Here is a 21,628-nt window from a genome sequence, read left to right on the forward strand (position 1 = left end):
AGAATCTCACTCTGTTGCCCAGGCGGGAGTGCAGTGGCATGATCTCGGCTCACTGCAGCCTCCACCTCCTGGGTTCAAGTGATTCTCATGCCTTAGCCTTCCAAGTAGCTGGGATTACAGGCATGTGCCACCACACCCAGCTAAATTTTGTATTTTTAGTAGAGACAGAGTTTGACCATGTTGCCCAGGCTGGTCTCAAACTCCTGACCTCAGGTGATCCACCCAGCTCGGCCTCCCAAAGCGTTGGGATTATAGGTGTGAGCCATCACGCCCGGCTTTGAGCTGTGCACTTTAAAATGGTTTATGTTTCACCTCAACAAAAAAGAAAAGTATAATATTGGCCTCCATTATGTGCTCATAAAGATGGGACAGAGGATGAAGAGGACAGATAATTCGATGTGAGCATATAAGGGCCCTCGGCTCCCCAGGCTGGGCTCACTCAGCATGGAAGGCAGGCACATGGTTTGCAATCCTTGCCATCCATTCTGAGGAAATTTCCATCCAAGTCAAAGGAAGGAGTGAATCCACCATCTTTCTGAGTATGAGAGTTCTAGTACTGAGCTCAAAGAACCCAACATAGAGTGACAGCAGAGATGCCCTGCCTGAAGGTACCCCTACAACAGCAAGGCTTACAGTTCCCCTGTCCTGATGACCAGGAAGAAAGGTGAAAGGGACAGGCTTGCTAGCCTACAGCAATCAAGTCCACATTTCCCATTCAACCTTAGTCATTGCACAGTCTTGCCCTATGGCCCAGTCATGCCACCTCTCGGGTTCCTCTCCCAGCCCTTCCAACCACACCAGAGGTGACTGCTTAGGTGCAGAGAAGTGCAACATCCAGATGTGGGGGTGGTTGGTTCTAGTGGGATCATCCCAGGGAGGACCAGGAAACTCCCACATCCTAGGAGGGAAAGTAGAGGAGAGGGGGTAGGTTGAGCCTGAAGAAGAGGGGCCACAGTGATTGTATTCACATGCTGGGAGAGAGTGTAGAATTTTTCTGTTTAGTTCCACAGGGGCAAAGCTAGGATCAAATAGGAGGATGTTTCAGAAAGGCAGGTGCTTCCTTGAGTCACAGGAAGAATTGTCTGATAAATGCAGCTGTGCCACAATACCATTAGTGAAAAAACATACTCTAAATATGATATGTTTGAAGGATCCTTTTATATATAATAACATAAGAGGCAGGCTGTAAGGATATAAAATACATGAGAGGAGGGCTCATTGCAGGGGGCAGGGGGAGAGTGCAGAAAAGAACAAAAATAAATACAACAAAGAAATAAATCCTATGTGGATGCATGGTATACTAAGTACTGGAGAACATGATTAATTCAGCTCATGTATATCTGAGGTCTCCCAATCCCCCTACACACACACACACACACACACACACACACACACACACACACACACACACACACACATCCATCCATACAGGAAGAAAAGAGAATAGAACTACCTGAAGGTGACATGTTCTGCCATGTTAAGTACTGTTTCATAAAAATTCCAAATGGCATTGGTTAGGTGTGTTACTGACAACATTCCCACACAGGAGGAAGGCTGGATGCTTTTCAGAGTCACCTGGACACTCTTCAAACATGCAGATTCCCGGGCCCTCAATCTTCTAGGCAGGGGCCAAATCAGGTTGTAGATTGTTTTTAATGCTCTTAGAACCCGTTATCTCACACAGGGATGGTCCACACACATGGGCAACCTGCCTGAACACAAGGCCTTTAAATCTGCAAGGCTTGTGAGTGATTCAGATTCAAAATGTCCAAGATGTCACATGTGAGTTTGCTAATGATCCGCCTGGTAGAAGACCTCTGGACATGGTGGTGTCTTGTCTAGTTCGAGAGCATTGGCTGCATGGTTAGACTGCCTGGTTTGAGGCCACTTCCCACTTAAAAGTATGGGAGCCGGTGGCAGGGTGGGGGGCTTGGGCAAGCACTGAAGCTTGGAAGCTTTGTATTTATCATCTGAAAAATGGGGATAAAAATAGCACCAATTCTAGAAGGCTGCTGTGAGGATTTATCACACAATTCCTATGTAAAACACTTGGTAAAGCATGGGGCACAGCGTAAACGCTTAAAAAATGTCAGCTGCTGCCCCTGAGTGGGTTTGAGCTCAAAGGGATGAGGGAAGCATTCTGTCCACCTCCACGACATGACCAATATGAGTAGTAAGTGGCTGTAATAATGATGCATCCATGGTCACAGCCTGCTTTTCTGTTTTTCCTTTTCTTCTGGGCCCTGGTTTCTTTCCCCACATTGGGGGCTCCTGGTGTTGATTCCACAAGCTGTCCCTGGCAGATGGATGAGATCCCGTGGCTCCCACGAGCTGTCGCCATCGGGAGCTCCTCACATTCCCACAGCCACGTTCTGGGCAGGCTGTCCTGGTGGTCACAACACATCTGAAGTGACAAGGAGAGAAGACTAGCAGCGTTGAGACATGGCTCAGCTGGCAGATCTTCGTCTCCTGGAGGGAAAGCCATCTCAGACTTTTGGGCTGCATGCAGTCGGCAGGGATTCATTCACATAGCCGACTGGACGGCAGGGATTATTCTAGAGAACACATGCATGGACAAGAGACAAAGCCCCTCTACTCTCATGGAGCTTCCATCCCAGCAGGGAGGACAGTAAATATATGTTGAACCAAAAATCCAGTAGCAATAAGTGCAACGGAGAAAACACAACCAACCTGCACGTGGATGTTTAACAGCTTTGTTGATAATTTTGCCAAAACCCAGACAGAAGCAACCAGGACGTTCTCCCATCAGCGGATGGAGAAACGGAGGTACATCCAATGGAATATTACTCAGTGCCCAAAAGAAGTGAGCTACCAAGCCATGGAAAGACACGGAGGAAAGGCACACTACCAAGTGAAGGAAGCCAGTCTGAAAAGGCTGCACACTGTGTGGTTACAACCGCATGACATTCTGGAAAAGGCAAAACTATAGAGACAGTAGAAAGATCTGTGATTGCTGGGGGTGCGGGTTGGGGGATGAATAGACAGAGCACAGAGGAGGGTGTTTAGGGCAGTGAAACTTCTCTGTATGATGCCCTAATAGTAGATACTTGTCATTATATAATACATTTGTCCAAACCCATAGAACTCCAAGAGTGAACCCTAACATCAACTGTGGACTGTGGGTCATAATGATGTGTCCATGTAGGTTCATCGACTGTAACGAACACGTTAATATGGTAAGAAATGTTGATAATGGAGGGGGCTGTGTACGTGTGAAGATGGGGTGCATGGGAACTCTCTGTACCTTGAACCTAAAACTGCTCTAGAAGTGTTTTTTTTTTTAAAGAAAGAAACCACAGTAGTGATTGATGTGATGTAATAAAGTGAAGTGAGTGGTCAAGGAAGGCCTCTCTGTGAGAAGTTGACATCTGACCAAGACCTGAATGGTAAGAAGGCACTAACCTTGCAAAGACAGGTCAGAAAAGCATCCTAGGCAAGAAGAGCTGCTTGTGCAAAGGCCCTGTGGCAGGAATCACCTTGCCCCATGCAAGAAACTGAGAGAAGCCAGCATGGCTGGAGCTTGGAGGGCACAAGGACAAGAATGGAACAAGTCACAGTCAGAGAGAGAGTCCAGGGCATGCTCACGGAGAGCTCTGAAGGCCAAAAGAAGGAGCCTGAAGCACATTCTAAGCATGATAGGAAGCGGCTGCAGGGTTTGAAGCCAGAGTGACATGGTGAGATTTGCTTGTAAAGACCACTCTGGCTGCCACATGGAGGGCGGAATGTCAATGGGCCAGGGTGGAAGTGGGGAGGCCAGGTAGGAGGCTCCACAGCCTCTGAGTGAGGCCAGCCCTCAGCCTGCACACCAGACACCCCACACTCTTTCAACAAGACCCCCATCCTGTGCAGCCAGCCTCATGGCCATCTCTGGGGTAAAACATAAAATACCCAGAGGGGTGAGGACAGAGCTAAAGATTTCTTAAGAATCTGTTAGTGCTGGACATGGTGGCTCACACCTGTAATCCCAGCACTTTGGGAGGCCGAGGTGGACAGATCACTTGAGGCCAGGAATTTGAGACCAGCCTTGCCAACATGGTGGAATTCCATCTCTACAAAAATATAAAAAATTAGCCAGGTGTGGGGGTGCACGCCTGTAATCCCAGCTACTCGGGAGGCTGAGGCAGGAGAATCACTTGAACCTGGGAGGTGGAGGTTGCAGTGAGCCAAGATTGTGCCACTGCACTCCAGCATGGGTTACAGAGCAAGACTCCATCTCAAAAAAAAAAAAAAAAAAAAGAAAAAAAAGAAAGAGAGAGAGAGAGAGAATCTGTTAGTGCTAGGTTTTCACATTGGGTCCAGAGGAGCTGGTGGGTTTTCCGAAAATGACTCAGGGGCCTTCTTCAAGGAGGATTGGGCAGGAGGAGAACAGGTGGGACTCAGGACCCCCCTCCCACTCTCCCCAGAGCTGCCAACAGTGACTGTTTTTATACTGGGGTTTCATATAAGGTTTTATTTGAAGAAAAGACTGTTGAGTGAAGGAAGAACCACAGTAAAGGCAGATTGGGAAAGGAGAGTGACTGATATAAAGATAGTGTGGGAGGAAAGAACTGGAAACCCTGTGCAGCAGCCTGATGTTCCATATTCAAAAACCCTGTGCCCAGTGGCCATGATGCACGGGGGCAATGGCAAGACATGGGTGTGAGGAGGAACACGCCAGGCTAAGGCTGCAGTGCTGGCCTTGGAAAATCCCCCAGCCTTCCCACGCTAGCCTTTGCATTTGTGTTGAGGACCGGGGTGCCCAGTCTCATCTTCCTCTATCCCATTTCGGATCACTCCTACTTATACCCCATGCAAAGTGAACAGATCAGACGCTGGCCAGACCCTAGATGACAGTACAGTCCTGACACACAAGCTCTGCAGCACCCAGCCCAGGACAGTCAGGCTTGCTCAGTGCTGTCAGCTCCCCTATTTCTTGCTGCCACTTTCTACTCAGAACTGACCAGGAAAGCTGAATACCTTCCCAAACCAATCACATAAGATGCCCACTTCTAGTTTGCCCATCTCCAGTTTCCCAGACACATCTGGAGCCTTCCTTTCACTCATGACAAAGCTTTCCCACTCCCCTGCCTGCCTCTGAGTCTCTGTCAAATGCAGGTGATGGTGGCTGACTCCCTTGCTGTAGCAAGCTCTGAATAAATAGCTTCCGCTTGTTCTCATGTGGGTGATCTTTGTTTACTTCCACACTGTCTTTACGGCAATCACTCTTCTTTCCTAGTCTGCCTTTACTGCTCTCCTTCTTTCTCCTAATTCTTTGCCATCTTCCAGGCTCAGGTCAGGTGCTACCTCCTCTGGGAAGTCTCCCTTGCTTTCCTGGCACCATCCCTTCCCACCAAGGCTGGATTAGGTCCTCATCCTAAGTGCTCTTAGAGCATTTTGGAATATATTCACTATAATGAGTGCTAGATTTCAGTGTCAATTAATTGTCTGTTTCCCCAACTGCACCATGAATTCCTTGAGGCTAAGACAGTGTCTTGTTCAACCTGCACAACGTCCAGCACACAGAGAACTCTAGTGCATATTTACTGGCTGCATAGCCAGCACCCATACTATCCTCCTCCCATCCACAGTGCCCATATTTTTCTTTGGAGAATTCATCTCTACCCCTTTCTCAGAGCAATCCTACACCAATTCCAGGGCTGGGCCCTGATTAGTTTAAGCCAATTACCATCTCCTAGCCTGTCACCACCACGACTGGTTTAGGAATGGGCATCTATTCCAGCAGGCGGCAATGTGATTCATGAAGACTTCTGCTGAGACCTCTGGGAAAGAGGAGTTTCCCCTCTCTTCTGAAAAAGACCCTGTGGTCATCTTCAGTAAGAGGAGAGGCTGGAGCTGTTGGGGGTGGGAAAGGGGGTCTCCATGTGAAATCTGAGGATAACCCGGAAGGCAGAGAGAAGACATAGGAAGACTCAATCCTTCATGTCCTTGTTTGAGTTACTGATTGAACATTTTCTGAAACAAGTCTTACTGTGGGTTTTTAATTACATATACATTTACATTAACAATTCTCTTTAATTTGCAAGCCAATTAGAGTTGAATTTTCTATCACTCGCAACTGGCAGTGCTGTCAGAATCAGAAGTGCCCTTAGAATGCTGGTTGATGCCTACCTATGCTGCCACTTTCTGTATATAAAAAGTGTCCTTCCTCCTGCCCACCTCTACCTGGACCAGCCCCAGCTTCCGCATGGATCTGCCCTTGACCATGAAATGCTGCTCTCCCCAGAACTTCCAAACTCTTCTCAACTGGCTCTCTGCCTCAGCAGAGAAACATCTTCAAGTTTCTCTCATCTGTTTTTTTTTTTTTTTTTTGAAATGGAGTCTCACTCTGTCGCCCGGGGTGGAGTGCAATAGCGTGATCTCAGCTCATTGCAACCTCCGCCTCTTGGGTTCAAGTGATTTTCCTACCTCAGCCTCCCGAGTAGCTGGGATTACAGGCACCTGCCACCACGCCCAGCTAATTTTTGTATTTTTAGTAGAGACGGGGTTTCACCATGTTGGCCAGGCTGGCCTCGAACTCCTGACCATAGATGATCCACCCACGTCGGCCTCCCCAAGTGCTGGGATTACAGGCGTGAGTCACCATGCCCAGCCTCTCTTATCTTATAACAAAAAGATCCTTCTCTGTATCCCACAGCCTCCCTATATATGCATACTAGAATTTTTTTCTCCATCTCTTCTCTTCTGAAAGCTTTTTTTTTTTTTTTTGGCTTCTTCCTTTCCCATTCACTCCTCATGCTCCTCTAACTCTCCTCTCCTGACCTCCCACTGGCTGAATCTAGTGTTCTCAGTCTTTATTTTGCCAAACCTCCTGGAGGTATTAAAAATTGTTAACCACTCCATTTATCCTAACATTCTTTCTTCCTTGGCCTCTGAGACATCACTTTGAGGCCCCATCTTGGGTCTGGCATTTATAGCCTCCATGGTGACACTGATCACATGGCCGGATTCTCTTCTTCTGCCTAAAATTCAGTGTCTCCATTGGGGTCATGTGCCCCATCTCCAGTCCCCATTTTTGTTGGTGGTACCCACCCAAGTCATTCAAGCCAGACACCTGGGAATTGCCCTTACAACCCACCCCTTTTCATAGCCCATACCCAGGCATCAAGGCCCTCAGACTGTCTACTTCCCAGTGTTGCTTATTCTCCATCTCCCCCGCATTCTCCCCATCTCACCTTTCACATACATGTCTCATACACTACGGCAATAACCTCCTAGTTGGTCTCCTCCATCCAATCCATTTTCCATGCTGCTATTCCAGTGACTTTTCTAAACGCCTGATCTGATCATGTCAGTGCTCCTCTGAAAACCCTTTCATATCATCCCATTAATCTATAAGATCAGACCCATACTTCTGAGTGCAGCACTCAAGGTTTTTGGAGATCAGGCTCCTGCAGGTCTCTCCAACTGCCCCCCCTACCCTCCCACCACCAACCCCAAATGCTTTTTAACTGCATGCTGTAGCACACCATCTGTGCCTCCATACCTTACACATGTGATCCCCTGTGCCTGGAAGGATCTTTCCTCCTTCCATGTGATCAATTCCTACTCAGTCTTCAAGACTCTGCTCAGACATCTGCCGAGTGAAGAATCCTGCACTCCTGCTATGCCACTCAACCACAAATCTACCTCTCTGGGGCATGTGGCACACTGCGGTAAAACTATGTTTAAACTAAGGGTGGGAAACATCTGTAAAGGTCCAGATAGTGACTATCTTAGGCTTTGTGAGGCACGCACTTTCTGTCACGACTACTGAACTTTACCTTCGCAGTGTGAAAGCAGCCACAGACAGTGAGTGAACAGGCGTGTCTCAGTTCCAATAAGACTGTATTGACAAAAACAGGCAGATATTGGTCTGGACCTGGCCCAGAGGCTGTAGTTTGCTAACTTCTGACTTAATCTTTCTCCCCACTTTGTGAAATTCTTCTTTTTTTTTAAATGCCTTTTGCAAACACCGTCAATCTTTGTGAAATTCTTGAGGCTGACACCATGTCCTGTTCATTCCTGTGTGCCCGGTGGCCAGCACAGTCCCTGGCAAGGAATATTTATGGAATGGAAGATCCAGGTAAAGGTTTCAATCCTGCCTCTTATCTTTTACAAATTACTTGTTTTCCAAGCCTTTAAAAAATCTCAAAAATGGAAATAAATATTACTGCATTACTGACTTTTTCAGATGGTTGTTATAAGAACTAAATAAAATACTGCACAGGAACATAAAGCTGTTTTTACTTTTTCTTAGTGCATTCCTTCCTGACAAACTCAAGTGATGTCACTAAAAGCAAGACCTTTATGTTTTCTCTGAATATAGGGTAAACCTGACCCAACGGAGACCTATATTCTGCCTCTCAGGGGCTGGTCTGGGGCTTAGCTGCAGGCCACACTCTGCCTTATAGTATCCCCTTATTCTGGGAGTGAAGCCCAGAGTGAGGTTGCTCAGCCCATGTCTCCTCTCCCGCTTCACTTCACTTGCCTTCTTCCAGATTCCACAGGTGGCCCTGGTCAGAGTGAGAGAGAAAAGGGGAGATCATGATAGAAGGATGGTTTAATGTTCTCCAAAGCCTGTTGAGGACTGTTTTTGTGTTGGAATAGGATCTGATGACTGACCGGTAGTAGATGCAAGAAGAAGGATGGCATCAAGGTTTCTAGCTTGGGAAACTGGACTAGGATGACTCTAATAATTGACACCAAGAACACAGAAGGGAGAGTGAGTCTGTTAGTCACTGGGATGCAGGGAGATCACAAGCATGGAACAGAATATATTCAGTTTGAAATGTTTAAGAGCCATGAATGAAACAGTTCGTCAGGTATTCCAAGGCTGTGCACATGAATTAGTGCCTAGGGATACACCAACAGATTACTGCTACCAAGGCCACATGCCAGCAATTAGTTCTTAGAATAAACTAATCAAATGACTAGAATAGTACTACAAGAACCAACTGAGAAATACATTCACACATCACTGCCACAGGAAATTGTTGGGGAACAAAGAGATAATAAAAGCCCAACAGAGCCAATGCAAAACTCACCCATTCTGCATTGGGATAAAAAAAAGTAGCAGGGCTTATTACTACAGCTGCCTGGAAACAACTTGTTCAGGACTGAGAGAGAGGAGCTGAAATAGGAGGAAACAGAAGTATACAAAATTAAGGAGTATGCATGTGGGTACACGGGAGATCTGAAAAGAGCTCAGATTTATCCCTCATTGGGATGGAGGGTTCCATGTGGACAGGCAGCAGCTCCTTTTAGTTGGAACTAATGATCATATGTATTTGTCAAGAAATTTGTTCCTAATACAAAGTAATAATGTTTGCAGAGCAGCTCAGGTTATTAACATTACAATAACTACATTCTCATTCATATTCTTTTTTTTTTTTTTCTTCTTAAAGAATAAGGAGCCAGTGTGTGTCCTGCCTGGGCCTAGCCTCTATTACATTTGTCATCCAGGACAACTCCAGGATTTGTCCAGAAAAAGTCATCCAGGAATCTGAGGGATAAAATCTGCCTTCTCAGAGCAGCCCTCAAGCCCTGGTATGACCCAGCTCCTGACCCCTGTGTGGCTTCTCCTCTCCCAGCATCTGCCCTCCTATATCCCCACACCAGCCTCCAGGCCTGTATAGGCCACGTGCTTTCTGCACCTCCTGCCATCTCTGCTCCCACTTTGCTGACGCCAGAAATGCTATTCTCTTCCTTCTCCACAGTGCAAATTCCCTTTTTGCCAAGGCCCTAAGTGGGCCACCCCTCCACAACAGGGTTGCTGCCTTCCCATTGAAAGTGGGTGGCAGTTTCTCTTGTGCTTCCTAGCATGCCCCATGCTCTGTTCCACTGGTCATTTCCTCCTGCCTCATGGGATGAGTTTATTCCCAAATCCATCTCCTGCATCAGACTCTGATGTTAAGCTAATAGTCCATGTCTTGTCTCTCCTGAGACAGTACAATAAACACACGTGGGATGAGTGGACAGACATCCTATCAGATACTTCCTATTACTGGGAGATATTTTAATAGCTCATCAATGAATCAGTACAATAAATCCTTGGTTGCTATAACACGGGATAGATCTGTTGTACAGTATAAGCCTGAGTAATAACAACAAAAGCAATAACCTAACAATAACATCTAACCAGCATCCTGTCCCTGTAGCAGAGCCTGCCCCGGCTCTGCAGACATGCTCATCTTTCTTTCTCAAATCTCCCCCTGCTGACTCTCAGAGCTTTCTGTCTGACCTGTCAGGGCCACACTCAATGTCACCCTATTTGCTCCACTCTACAGACTCTCAGAATTGAGGGATTCGGACACCCCAGGCAGCAGCCTCAGAATCGCCAACACCTCCATTCTCAGTCTCTTCCTTTCTCTTTCATCCTGAGGCTCTGGCTTGGCTGCACTGGGTTCTGAAATCTGCCTTCAGCCCAGGGATCGGCTAGGCATGACTGAGAGCCACCGTCCCCCACTTCCCCTCCTGCCCTCTGATCCCCATGGCCACCTCCCTTCCATCTCTCCCATGCCAAGGAAGGAACGATGCAACAGATGGTGACCCAGCCGTGTTCCATTCCTTCCAGCTCACAGGCATCTAAAGGCCAGAACTATGAGTCTCCTAGGAAACTCAAACTGCCCCCTATTGATGCCTAGCCCATCCCAAAGAGACAGAACACCAAGCAAGTGGAGAAAGAGGGATCTCTGGAAGAAAATAAGATTAGAAGGGGAAGAGGCAGGGAGGGACTCCCCAGCTCCCATTCCCCAGGGAGCACCTGCCACAAAATTACATCTCACCATATCTCTTCTTTACCCTGGATGAAATGACCCCATGTCTCAGCAACTTCTAAGAAGGTCAGTCTGCCCACACAATCCTCCCACCTCCCCTTTTAGAAGAGGCAGTAACTATACCAAACTCTCCAGGGCAGGACTTGGCAGCAGAGGAAAGCACTCACCAGCCTGCTTCAGGACCTCGGCCTCCCCCACACTCAGGGAGAGAAACCCAGCTTCCTGGCCGGTGTGGGGTCAACCAGTCATCGTCTTCTAGAATTTTCACTTAGCCCAGGAAACCCTGTATATGGGATTTGACTCCCTGCTTCCCCCTCCTCCCTCCTCAGGGTTGGAGGGGGGTGGTCTCCATCTGCTCACTGGCTGTGTTTCACGCTTGGCTCCCCTTCATTGTCAGGGGCAGAGATCTGGGAGGAGTGAGGGGCTGTGTGTTTAACCATTGACAGCACTCAGCAGGCCTAGCCTGTCTTTCCCTGCCTTGGCTAAGTTCACATGGGTCAGGGGGATGGGGGAGGGAAATGGTATCAGGTGGTCCTGATTCCCTCCTGGGGAGGGGGTGGAGGGGGACACCTGGTTTTAGGATTAGGGATTTGGCTGAAAAACAGCTGTTTCCTGCTCAACACTCGGAACTAATCTATAGGTTGAAACCTAAACCTCTTGGCTATTATTAAGCTGGGGAAGAGGGAAGGGCTGGGAAAGAAGAAAGGGACTTTTCCCTCTAGGTGACCACCATGAAGATCTAATGAATACCTCGTATTCACACCAGGCTCTCTAGGGCGAAAGCTCTTTATGAGGCGCCATGTTATTCATAAGCCACCAGCAGGACCAGAGCCCCACAAAAAGCCTGAACCCACCAATAAAGTGCAGCCACTTCTAGGGTGGGAGGTGCCTGCATCTCACTGCCACACCACAACTAGCTGGGTTATCAAGCCATATAGCTTGGACACAGAGACGTCTGTGTTCTTTGTTGTAACTCCATTGTGTGGGACTGCCACAAATCTTTTAACCATCCACTTGTTATGGACCTTTAAATTGTTTTTCTTTATTTTCCCCCCTATTACAACAATGGTACAACTCACGTCATTGTATTTATATCCTTGTATATGGAGAAAATGTGGTTGCTGCTTCATGCTGTCTCTTTGACCCAAGGCCCACTAACTGGAGCTTGGCACATTGCAGCCTGGCACAGCAAGGAAGCCCAAAGTGCATAGGTGTCCCTGGTCTACAGCCCAGCTTTGTCGTTGACACCCACACCACACAGACTGGCAGTCAATGGATACACTGGGGAGGACATCGCCGACTCTACAATCCAGCCAGCTTTCTACGGGTCTTTGGGGCTGTGGGGTTTTTCCTCATTACTGCTTACTCATTCATGCTCCGAGGGGCAGGACTAGGAAACATGCATGAAATGGAAAAGATGCTCAAATGTAGTCGGTATACCCTCCCGATTAGCTGACCCAACACCCTGTGAAGGGCTGGCTTAAATAAGATTTGTGGATTATCTGTGAGTGGATGTATTCAGGCCCTACTCCCTGGCCCTGCTAGTCACTGACAGCCTGACCAGTCTCCCACCATACAAAGATTAGCAGGTAAAACAGGATGTAAAGAAAACAAAAGTTAAGGTGTTACCGCTAGGTTGTATTGCCTGCCTCCACCTGCTGAAAAGCAAGAAGCGAACTCCCTCCTCTGGGGAGGAATTCTGATCCCACCACCACGGAGAAGAGCCCCCACCTCTCTACAATTCAAGAACCCAGCTTCTCACTTGCCTTGGCTCCCTGTCTGCTCCCCTCAGGGAGGAAGTTTTCACAGCAATTAGACACACATCCTTCTTCACAGCTGGAGGGAGAGGCTTGTGAAGTTACCCCACCCCCTCCCGGCTCCAAGTGGGTGGAGAAGGCGTGGGGTATCAAGGTGTCAGGCAGCAGCTGTCTCCAGGGGCTCTGTCATTAAAGAAGAGTGGTCAGAGGGAGGGGTATGGTGAGGTGGGGAGTGAAAATCTTGTGTGACAGGTCCCTAAGGGTGGGGACCCAAGATTTGGGAAGGATAAGGAGGAGGGACCCAGGTGGTAGAGAGTATTTTTTATAGAGTATACTTTTGTAGAGTATAAAAATACTTCAGGAGCTGAAGGTAGAAGTCCAGAAAGGGGCCTTGGAATTAGCATTAAAAGGTCTAGGGATCTTCAAAAGGTCAAACACAGAGCTACAGTATGACCCAGTAATTCCATCAGATGAATAAGCAAAATGCAGTATATCTACACAGAGGAATATCATTCAGCCATAAAAAGAAATGAATTACTGATGTGGGGAACTCTCAAAACATCTTGCTAAGGAAAAGAAGCCAGACACAAAGACCGCATATTGTATGATTCCATTTATATGAAATGTCCAGAATAGGCAAATCTCTAGAAAATAGATCAGTGGTTGCCTAGGGCTGGGGGTGGAGGTGGGGAAGAGGAGTGACTAACAATGGCATAGATTCTTGCGGGGGCTGGGAGTGGTGACAAAAATGTCCTAAAATCCATTGTGATGGTGGCTGCCCAAGTCTCTGGGCACTAAAAATCCCTGAATTGTATCATCTATCTATCTGTCTGTCTGTCTGTCTGTCTGTCTATCTATCTATCTATCTATCTATCTATCTATCTATCTATCTATCTATCATCTATCTATTTTTGAGATGGAGTCTCCCTCTGTCATCCAGGCCAGAGTGCAGTGGCGCCATCTCGGCTCACTGCAACCTCTGCCTCCAGGGTTCAAGCGATTCTCCTGCTTCAGTCTCCCGAGTAGTTGGGAATACAGGCACCTGCTGCCATGCCCAGCTAATTTTTATATTTTTAGTAGAGACAGGGGTTTCATCATGTTGACCAGCCTGGTCTCGAACACCTGACCTCAAGTGATCCACCCGCCTCAGCCTCCCAAAGTGCTGGGATTACAGATGTGAGCCACTGTGCCCAGCCTGAATTCTATAATTTATATAGTAAATATTATAACATGAATTGTATCTCAATAAAGCTGTCATTTAAAAATAGTAATAAGGCAAGGCACTGTGGCTCACGCCTGTAATCCCAGCACTTTAGGAGGTGGAGGTGGGTGGATTGTTCAAGTCTAGGAGTTCAAGACCAGACTGGGCAACATGGCAAAACTTCATCTCTATAAAAAACACAAAAATTAGCCGGGCATGGTGGCGCGCAACTGTGGTCCCAGCTACTCAAGAGGCTGAGATGGGAGGATCACTTGAGCCCAGGAAGTTGAGGCTGCAGTGGGCTGAGATTGTGCCACTGCACTCCAGCCTGAACAACAGAGTGAGACCCTCTCTCAAAAAAAAAAAAAAAAAAAAAAAATATATATATATATATATATATATAAATGAAAAAAGAATTACATAAGGACTTGGAAGCCTTTGTTAGAAAAAAACTGTGATACTTTGAAAAGGAAAATGGATAAATTTACACATACAGTTTCAAATGTTCAAAGGAATTAAATTAACTAAGTTTATTAATGAAACCAAATAGGTGATTGCTAAAATCTATAAGATTCATGAAGAAAATTGTAAAATTTGTTGATTGAGGTAAAAAGTTTAAGGAATAATTAGGTTTGGGGATTTGTAATTTTAATACATTGAAGATTGGTTAATTAAAAAAAAAAAGACCTAGGGCTAAGATCTTGTATGTCACCTTGAGCAAGTCACAAACTGTCTGGTCTCTATCTCCACAGTAAATTATAAAATGCTGTACAAAAGGAAGGTGGCTCTAGAATGGCCAGAAACCTCTCCCTCCCTGAGCAGCTTTCCCAAGAGATATCTGTGTGACTCCACCAGCCATCCTTATTTCCAACCCCAGCTTCCTCACCTTGGGCCCTGCCAGGCTCCCTGAGTGGGCTGTCCATTTGAAATCCAGACCATTGTCCATCTGAGGACCCACCATCTGGACACATCTGCTCATGACATCACTCAAATCAAGCTGCTTATTCTGTCCTCTATTGGGTGGATTGCAAGCCTAGTTTCAACAGACCATAGTCCTAAAGCCATTTGAAAACCATAGGCTGAGCTTGAGCAGGGAAAGAAAGAGGGGCAAGACTAGCAGAAGAAACTTGGGTTGGGGAAAAGAGAGATGACTTTCAGTCCCTTAGCCAGATTATGAGCTTCTTGAGGGCAAAGGAAGAGCCTTTTACTTTTTCTTTGGCCCTTCACAGAAGTGAGTATTAACTCAAAGCAGAACAGGGCTGGGCTTAATAAACTGGTGAATGACAAACTAGCTAGGAAGCCATGCAGACCAGGGGAAACATACCAGACAAGATGCAGAGATTTAGTCTCACAGGGAAGCGTGTTTAATCCAGCTGGTACATGTGACTTGCAGACACACACACCTGAGTTTCCCTCCCACCTAGCCATTTACCTGCTACATGGTCTTCCGCGGTTTATTCTCTCTCTCTCAGTCTGTTTTCTTATGTTTAAAAGTGGGATAAATGCACTTATTTATTACAAGGTTGCTGTGACAATTCCTAAATGAATTAATGAGCTAATGTACATGTATAGCATGTAATCCAAGGCCTGGCACATAGTTGGCATTCAAAAACTATTGGTCCTTTCTTCGCCTGTAATCCCAGCACTTTGGGAGGCTGAGGCAGTTGGATCATGAGGTTCAGGAGTTCAAGACCAGCCTGGCCAACACAGTGAAACCCTGTCTCTATTAAAAATACAAAAATTAGCCAGCCATGTGGCGGGCACCTGTAATCCCAGCTACACAAGAGGCTGAGGCCAGAGAATCACTTGAACCTGGGAGGTGAAGATTGCAGTGAGCCCAGATTGCACCACTGCACTCCAGCCTAGGTGACAGAGCAAAACTCCATCTCGAAACAAAACAAAGCAAACGAAATAAACGATTGGCCCTTTCTCCTCTCCCCCAAGTTACAGCTGGTATACTGATTTGCGATAAGGCTTTGGACAAGACGGGGTTTCACATCTACTTTGTAGATCTACAGTGTAGACGATGCCTGTGCAGACACCATACCCTAGCTCTATACCTAAGGAATTATTGTTTACTCTTAGAGCCAACAGATGGTTATCTGCACAGGCAGTCTACTTTAGACCAGAGAGGAAGGGAGGCTCCTATAAAATCCCAGGCCAGCCAAATCCCCTCTGGGCTCCCCTCTCTCCTGCCTTTGCCATGGTTTCTACAAGCAAAGCACTCCACCCCAGCTTCTTCCACCAATGTCCCACCAGCTCTGACATCCACCAAACAGCTGGAGTCAGCCCCAGAGAGGGAGCTGGGTCTTCTGAATTGACATCAATTCGGCTGCCAATATTGGTTTAGCTGCTGATATTTCAAGGATAGCACATCCCCGGTTGCATTTTTTAAATTCCTGTCTGATGTGATAAGCGGGAGCATAGAGAGGAAAGAACTAAGACAGCAGGAGGGAGCAGCACCTGTTCCTTCTCTCCCTCCCTGCAGCCTTCTGCATTTACATCCCATACAGACATCAGTCTGGATCCAACTGCTATCCTGGCAGGCTTCTACAGGCTGGAGGAGATGTGAAAATACAGGAGGCATGGGGGAGGGGAGGTGGGAGCAAAAAGGGGGAGGCAGCCGACAGAATGAGGATTTTCCTGAGTTATAAGATGCACCATTTGTCTAGAAGTCTGGTTGCAAAGCGCTGGCGGCTGCAAGTGCTTATACCAAAGACTCTTAGCTCCAGTGGTGTGGAGGAAACCTTGCTGTCTTATGCCCTAGAAGGGCCTCCCTTTGCTAGAGCATATGGTCCTCTTATTAGAAACTCACAGGTGACATGCTGTTTCAAACAGCCCAGCCTCTGGTGGAAAGGTGGGCTTGGCGAGGCAGCAGGAAAGGCTGAGAGGGGTCTAGACATGATTGCATCACTGCAGCAGAAAGGAGGTAAACAGCACAAGCTATTAGGGCAGTAGCTTTCACTGTTGACACTCATGTACCCCACACTTACCCTACAGGTCTCGGTGCCCACAGGAAAATGGGGCTAAGCATGGGGGCTGCCTCAGGTGCCTGAAATCGGTTTGGGGGCAGCAGGTGGGGAAGACAGTTCCTAATGAAGCTCCATGGTCCCACCCTCAGTGATCCACAGTTGTGTGTCCTGGGCCCATGCTGTCCAAGGGGGCCTGTGTCAATGTTTCTGGAGAGAGGAGGCCCAGCTTCTCTCTGACAGGCAGAGGGACTTAGGAGTGTGAGTGCAATTAATCAAATAGATCCTTTTGGGAAATTGAAGGCCTGGGGAAGCTCAGTGGTTTCTCTGCCTTGCATCAGAGGGCCAGTGTCTGCTTCCCGTGATGGGAGGTGACAAGGAGTGGACGTACTGGGGATGGCGGGAGGCAAGGGGAGAGAAAAAGCCTGAGCGTGGAGGGTGCTGCATGCTGGAGTGGGAGGAGGAGGGAGGGGCGGCTCAGGAGCAGACGCTTGGGGCAGCTCCATATGGCAGTGGCTTCCAACAAAGGGAGAAGACGCAGATAAATGGAGGGCTTCCTCCTTAGGCGGTTTCAGAGCTCACACCTGCAGCCCCAGGGAACACTTGCTCAGAAACAGCTACGCAGTGTTTCCAGTGAATCTTGGAATGAGCCACCCTAAATACACAGCCAGTCCCAAACCCAAATGGTTGCCACACAGGTGCCAGAGTTGGACCACAGGATTTGAATCCAGGCCCTTTCTTAGATGGGGGGCTTTGGGCAAGTTCCTTAACCTCTGTGTACTTTTATTCTGCCATCAGTAAAACACGGGTAATAATGGGCCCTACTTCATGGGGCCACTGTGGGAGGATGGAGTGCAGGGCACAGTGCCTGGTGCACGGGGAGTGCTGAGATGCTGATTATTATAATGATGACGATTATCATCATCTAAAGAAGCCTGGGTCAGCTTCCCTTCTCTCAGAACTTACTGTACGCTCAACAGCCGTACGTCCTGCTGGCAAGCAGTCTCTGCAGTCTTATGTCTTTTTTAAGGTTCCTCTGTGTGTCTGAAAGTCCTTTGATAGGTACTCCCCCTTCATGATTTGTGGGTGCCTCAGACTGGAGGAGGCAGTGTGATGTCACAGCGAGAAAAACAGTCTACAATTCAGGGCATCCAAGCCTAGGAGGGGCTCTTTTGCTAATTAGTTTTGCGAAACCTTGGGGGAAATAACTTCTCAGAGAGCCTTAGTTTCTTCACCAATCAAATGGGAATGATGACAGCAGCCTTGCTCATATCACTGAATTGTGTTGACAGTCAAATGATACAATTAATGTAAATGGAAACACTATTAAAAGGATTAAGCTCAGAACCGATATTCGATTTTGCTGGTTAGACTGGCGGTGTCCAGAAGTACGAGCCAGAACGAATCTATTCTGGTCAGGCAGGAGGTGGCAGGGCACGACTCCAGGGCAGCCATATCTGCTGTCGGACAGTGAGGCTGCTGGCATCAGAGAAGCCAGCCCCGGGGGTTCCTTAGGTGGGGATCTGGTCAGGTTACCTAGAGTGAATGTTCAGAGAGAGCTGTGGAGGGACAGGGATAGAGAGTGGGGAGGGTGCATGGGAAAGTGCCAAGAGCGGGGACATGGTGACACAGAGCTGCATTAACTACCAGATTCTGTCCCCATCCAGTTTCATATATACTTCGTACCCGTTTAAATAAACGGGTACACCGCTTTTGCAATCATACTCCTCCACGTGTGTAAAAGAATGGCATGCACCCCCTGCCCGCACCACCCCTGCCAAAACACACACTATCAGTCAGTATGTTCAAGTTCAACGTTTAGTAACAATGACAGGGTGAAAAAGCCCTAAGGTCAGACGCATTTCCCAGGTGGTCTCTGAAACCTGACACTGTTCTGAGATAAGTGGTGGCCCTAAAGGGCCCACACAAGAAACTACCTTGATTAAAAAAAAAAGTATATCTGAATTGCTATTGATATGAGAAATCGTAATAACCCTCATTGATTAAATGAGCCAGGCACTCTGCAGGGCTCTTCATCTGTTTATATATTTACTCTTTAATCTTTACCACAAAATGTTGGTTATTATCCCTGTTGTACAAACTAGGAAACTGAGGCTTAGAGGGGTTCAGCGTTCCCAAGGTCACAAAGCAAGTGGATCTGGAATTCCAGCAGATTGTTGTCTGGATCCCAAGTCCATGTCATCAGGCACTCTCAGCTTCCACTTTTCGACCCTCTCCACGCCCCTCCCCCCAGCTCCAACTCTTTCTGGGAGGACAAAAGACAACAAGAGAGGGAGGTGGAGTGAGAAAGACACCTTCGATGAGGTAGAGATGCCCAAACTCAAAGAATAAGGAAATTTTGCCCTGCTCAGGCCTCCAGCCCAGACCCTCTCAGCCCAGCAGCCTCCAGGAGGCCAGTCTGTCACTACTGCCCGTTACTGCTCTGTTAAAATTGCAGCCCTCAGTTGTCACATGTCCTCCCCGGCTACCAGGGCCTGAGAGTAAAACAGGAGTTGCTGGGAGTGGCGGCAAAATCTAACCCGGAATGGAACAAGGCAGACCCTGGGCACAGGGCATGGCTTAGTGCTGTGGGCCTCGGCTGCTTACTGCACCTGGATAACTGTCCATCTGCCAGGGCCCAATGCCTCGCCCAGGGCAGGGGTTCTCGGACTGTCTCCCATATGCCAGGGCTGTCACTCAGGAGCTCCCAGGTTGTAGAGGCCGAGACTAAGTAGGGTGTGGGTCACAAACAAAGTTGTTTCCCAATTTTTCAATTAGGTGGACATTGGACAATGCCAGCGCTAATGTTGGCTGACTGTCCCTGCCAGGGAAGGCTTAAACACTACCCTCACCAGCCTCCTTGCAAGGAGAACCTTGGCACACAGTTCTGTGGCAACTCAGGGCTTCTATCTCTGGGGAGAAGAAAGGAGATGCCTCTCAGAAGATTCCTGGGGCCAGGCAAACAGGCTTCCCTTATCGAAGAGAAGGGGCAGGAGGCAAGAATGTCCCCTCACTCTCACCCCTCCAATGACACATACCCCAGGCCCAAGTCCTACTTACCTTCTCTGCCTCATTCAGCCTCTTCCTTGCAACACCAGAGGAGGCTCTGTTGCAGGCTGCGGAGGGAAGGTAAACTCCAGCGTCCCAAATTGCACATAAGTCAATCAACCTGTCTCAAGCAAACACAAAGGAGAACCCCAGGGTTACTCTAAGAAAGGAAGAAAAAAAAAAAAAAGCCTTTGTGGTTTGCAGCTTGCTCATTCACTGGGGAAATTACATCTTTGTCCACATCCATTGGTAAAATTTTGCATAGCATAACAGCATCTTTGTTCAAAGAAGTTCAAAGCACTCTGGAAAAAAAAAGAAAAAAAAAAAAAGGACAGATCCTGCAAGGGTGATTGTCTCTCTCATCTGTAAGATCATTTCTTAGTGCCCTGACACCACAGTCTAATTGCTGATTCCCTATTCACCACAAGAAGTTCAGCCGTATCTCGAAGAATCTCTCCTCCACCAGGGGAGAATTTACCCATAATCATCTCGTTAATTTTTTAGCTTCCTAGGAGAACTATGTTTTTCTTCTCTGTCTACAGATAAACAAACCAAGCTCACCATAAATAAATCCATAACACATTGAAAGGGGATCCAATTTTAGGGTCAGGAGATGCAAATTTTAAATCCTAGCTTGTTATGTCATTTAGAGTAGGACACTTCTCTATCTGTGACTCTATTTCTTAATCTGTAACATGGGGAGAAGGCATGATAGATAGGATCAGATCATTAGTTAGCAGGGTTCAAGTCCAGTTCTGAACAATCATATAACCTTTCTTGGTAGCAATAACATATTCCATTTAGTCATTTGTTATAACATTAGAATGTGTCTGCAGGAGGCTGGGCATGTTGGGTCACACCTGTAATCCCAGCACTTTGGGAGGCCAAGGAGGGCAGATCACTTAAGGTCAGGAGTTTGAGATCAGCATGGCCAACATGGTGAAACCCTGTGTCTACTAAAAATACAAAAATTAGCCGGGCACACCTGTAGTCCCAGCTAGTCGGGAGGCTGAGGCAGGAGAATGGCTTGAACCCGGGAGGTGGAGGTTATAGTGAGCCAAGATTACGCAACTGCACTCCAGCCTGGGCAACAGAGCAAGACTCCATCTGCCCCCCAAAAAAAGTGTCTGCAGGAAATGGTATAATCCACTCTTGTAGAGGGGAATGTGGCAATAGCTATCTAAATAAGTATGCATTTACTCTTTGACCCAACAATCCCAATTCCAGGAATCTATTCAAAATATATCCTATATACCTACAATCTCCAAGGTTCTTGTTAAGTGAAAAACACATGATAGAAAATAATGTTTAATATGCTACCATTTATTTAGGAAAGAGGAGGAATGCAAAAATATATATGCATTTCCTTGTATTTTTAAAAAAGACAATAAAATGATGAAGCATAAAATACATTTTAAAAGACCTACAGGGGCCAGGCGCAGTGGCTCACGCCTGTAATCCTAGCACTTTGGGAGGCTGAGGCAGGCAGATTGCCTGAGCTCAGGAGTTTGAGACAACCCTGGGCAACATGGTGAAACCCCATCTCCACTAAAATGCAAAAAATTAGCCAGGCGTGGTGGCTCACACCTGTAATCCCAGCTACTTGGGAGGCTGAGGCATGAAAATCACTTGAATTGGGGAGGCAGAGGTTGCAGTGAACCAAGATCATGCCATTGCACTCCAGCCTGGGTGACAGAGCAAGACTCTGTCTCAAAAACAAACAAAAAACCCTACAAGGAGAGGGAGACAAGAAGTGCAGGGGACAGACAGAAGTTGGACTTTGAACAGACCTTGTTACATGGATTTGCTTTGGACTATGTAAATATTTGACATAATTACAAAACATAATTAAAAAATTTCAAAGAGGGTGGGCATGGT

At 47.3% G+C, this 21,628-nt stretch overlaps 1 protein-coding gene across 28 annotated transcripts in view; it reads right to left on the bottom strand.

Moving 5' to 3' along the window:
• The window catches only part of NFASC (neurofascin), a 200,735-nt gene that overhangs the window by 82,255 nt on the left and 96,852 nt on the right, over positions 1 to 21,628 (bottom strand). For 27 of the 28 annotated variants that reach the window (XM_009441224.5, XM_009441218.5, XM_009441228.4 and 24 more), the window contains exon 2: positions 19,763 to 19,871. The exons of the other annotated variant lie outside the window; for it this stretch is intronic. In XM_009441224.5, the coding sequence (XP_009439499.3) occupies positions 19,763 to 19,871 (109 nt within the window). The remainder of the gene's footprint in view (positions 1 to 19,762; positions 19,872 to 21,628) is intronic. 28 annotated transcript variants of the gene reach the window in all.

This window comes from Pan troglodytes, chromosome 1 (genome assembly GCF_028858775.2).
Source record: "Pan troglodytes isolate AG18354 chromosome 1, NHGRI_mPanTro3-v2.0_pri, whole genome shotgun sequence".
Classification (NCBI taxonomy): domain Eukaryota; kingdom Metazoa; phylum Chordata; class Mammalia; order Primates; family Hominidae; genus Pan; species Pan troglodytes.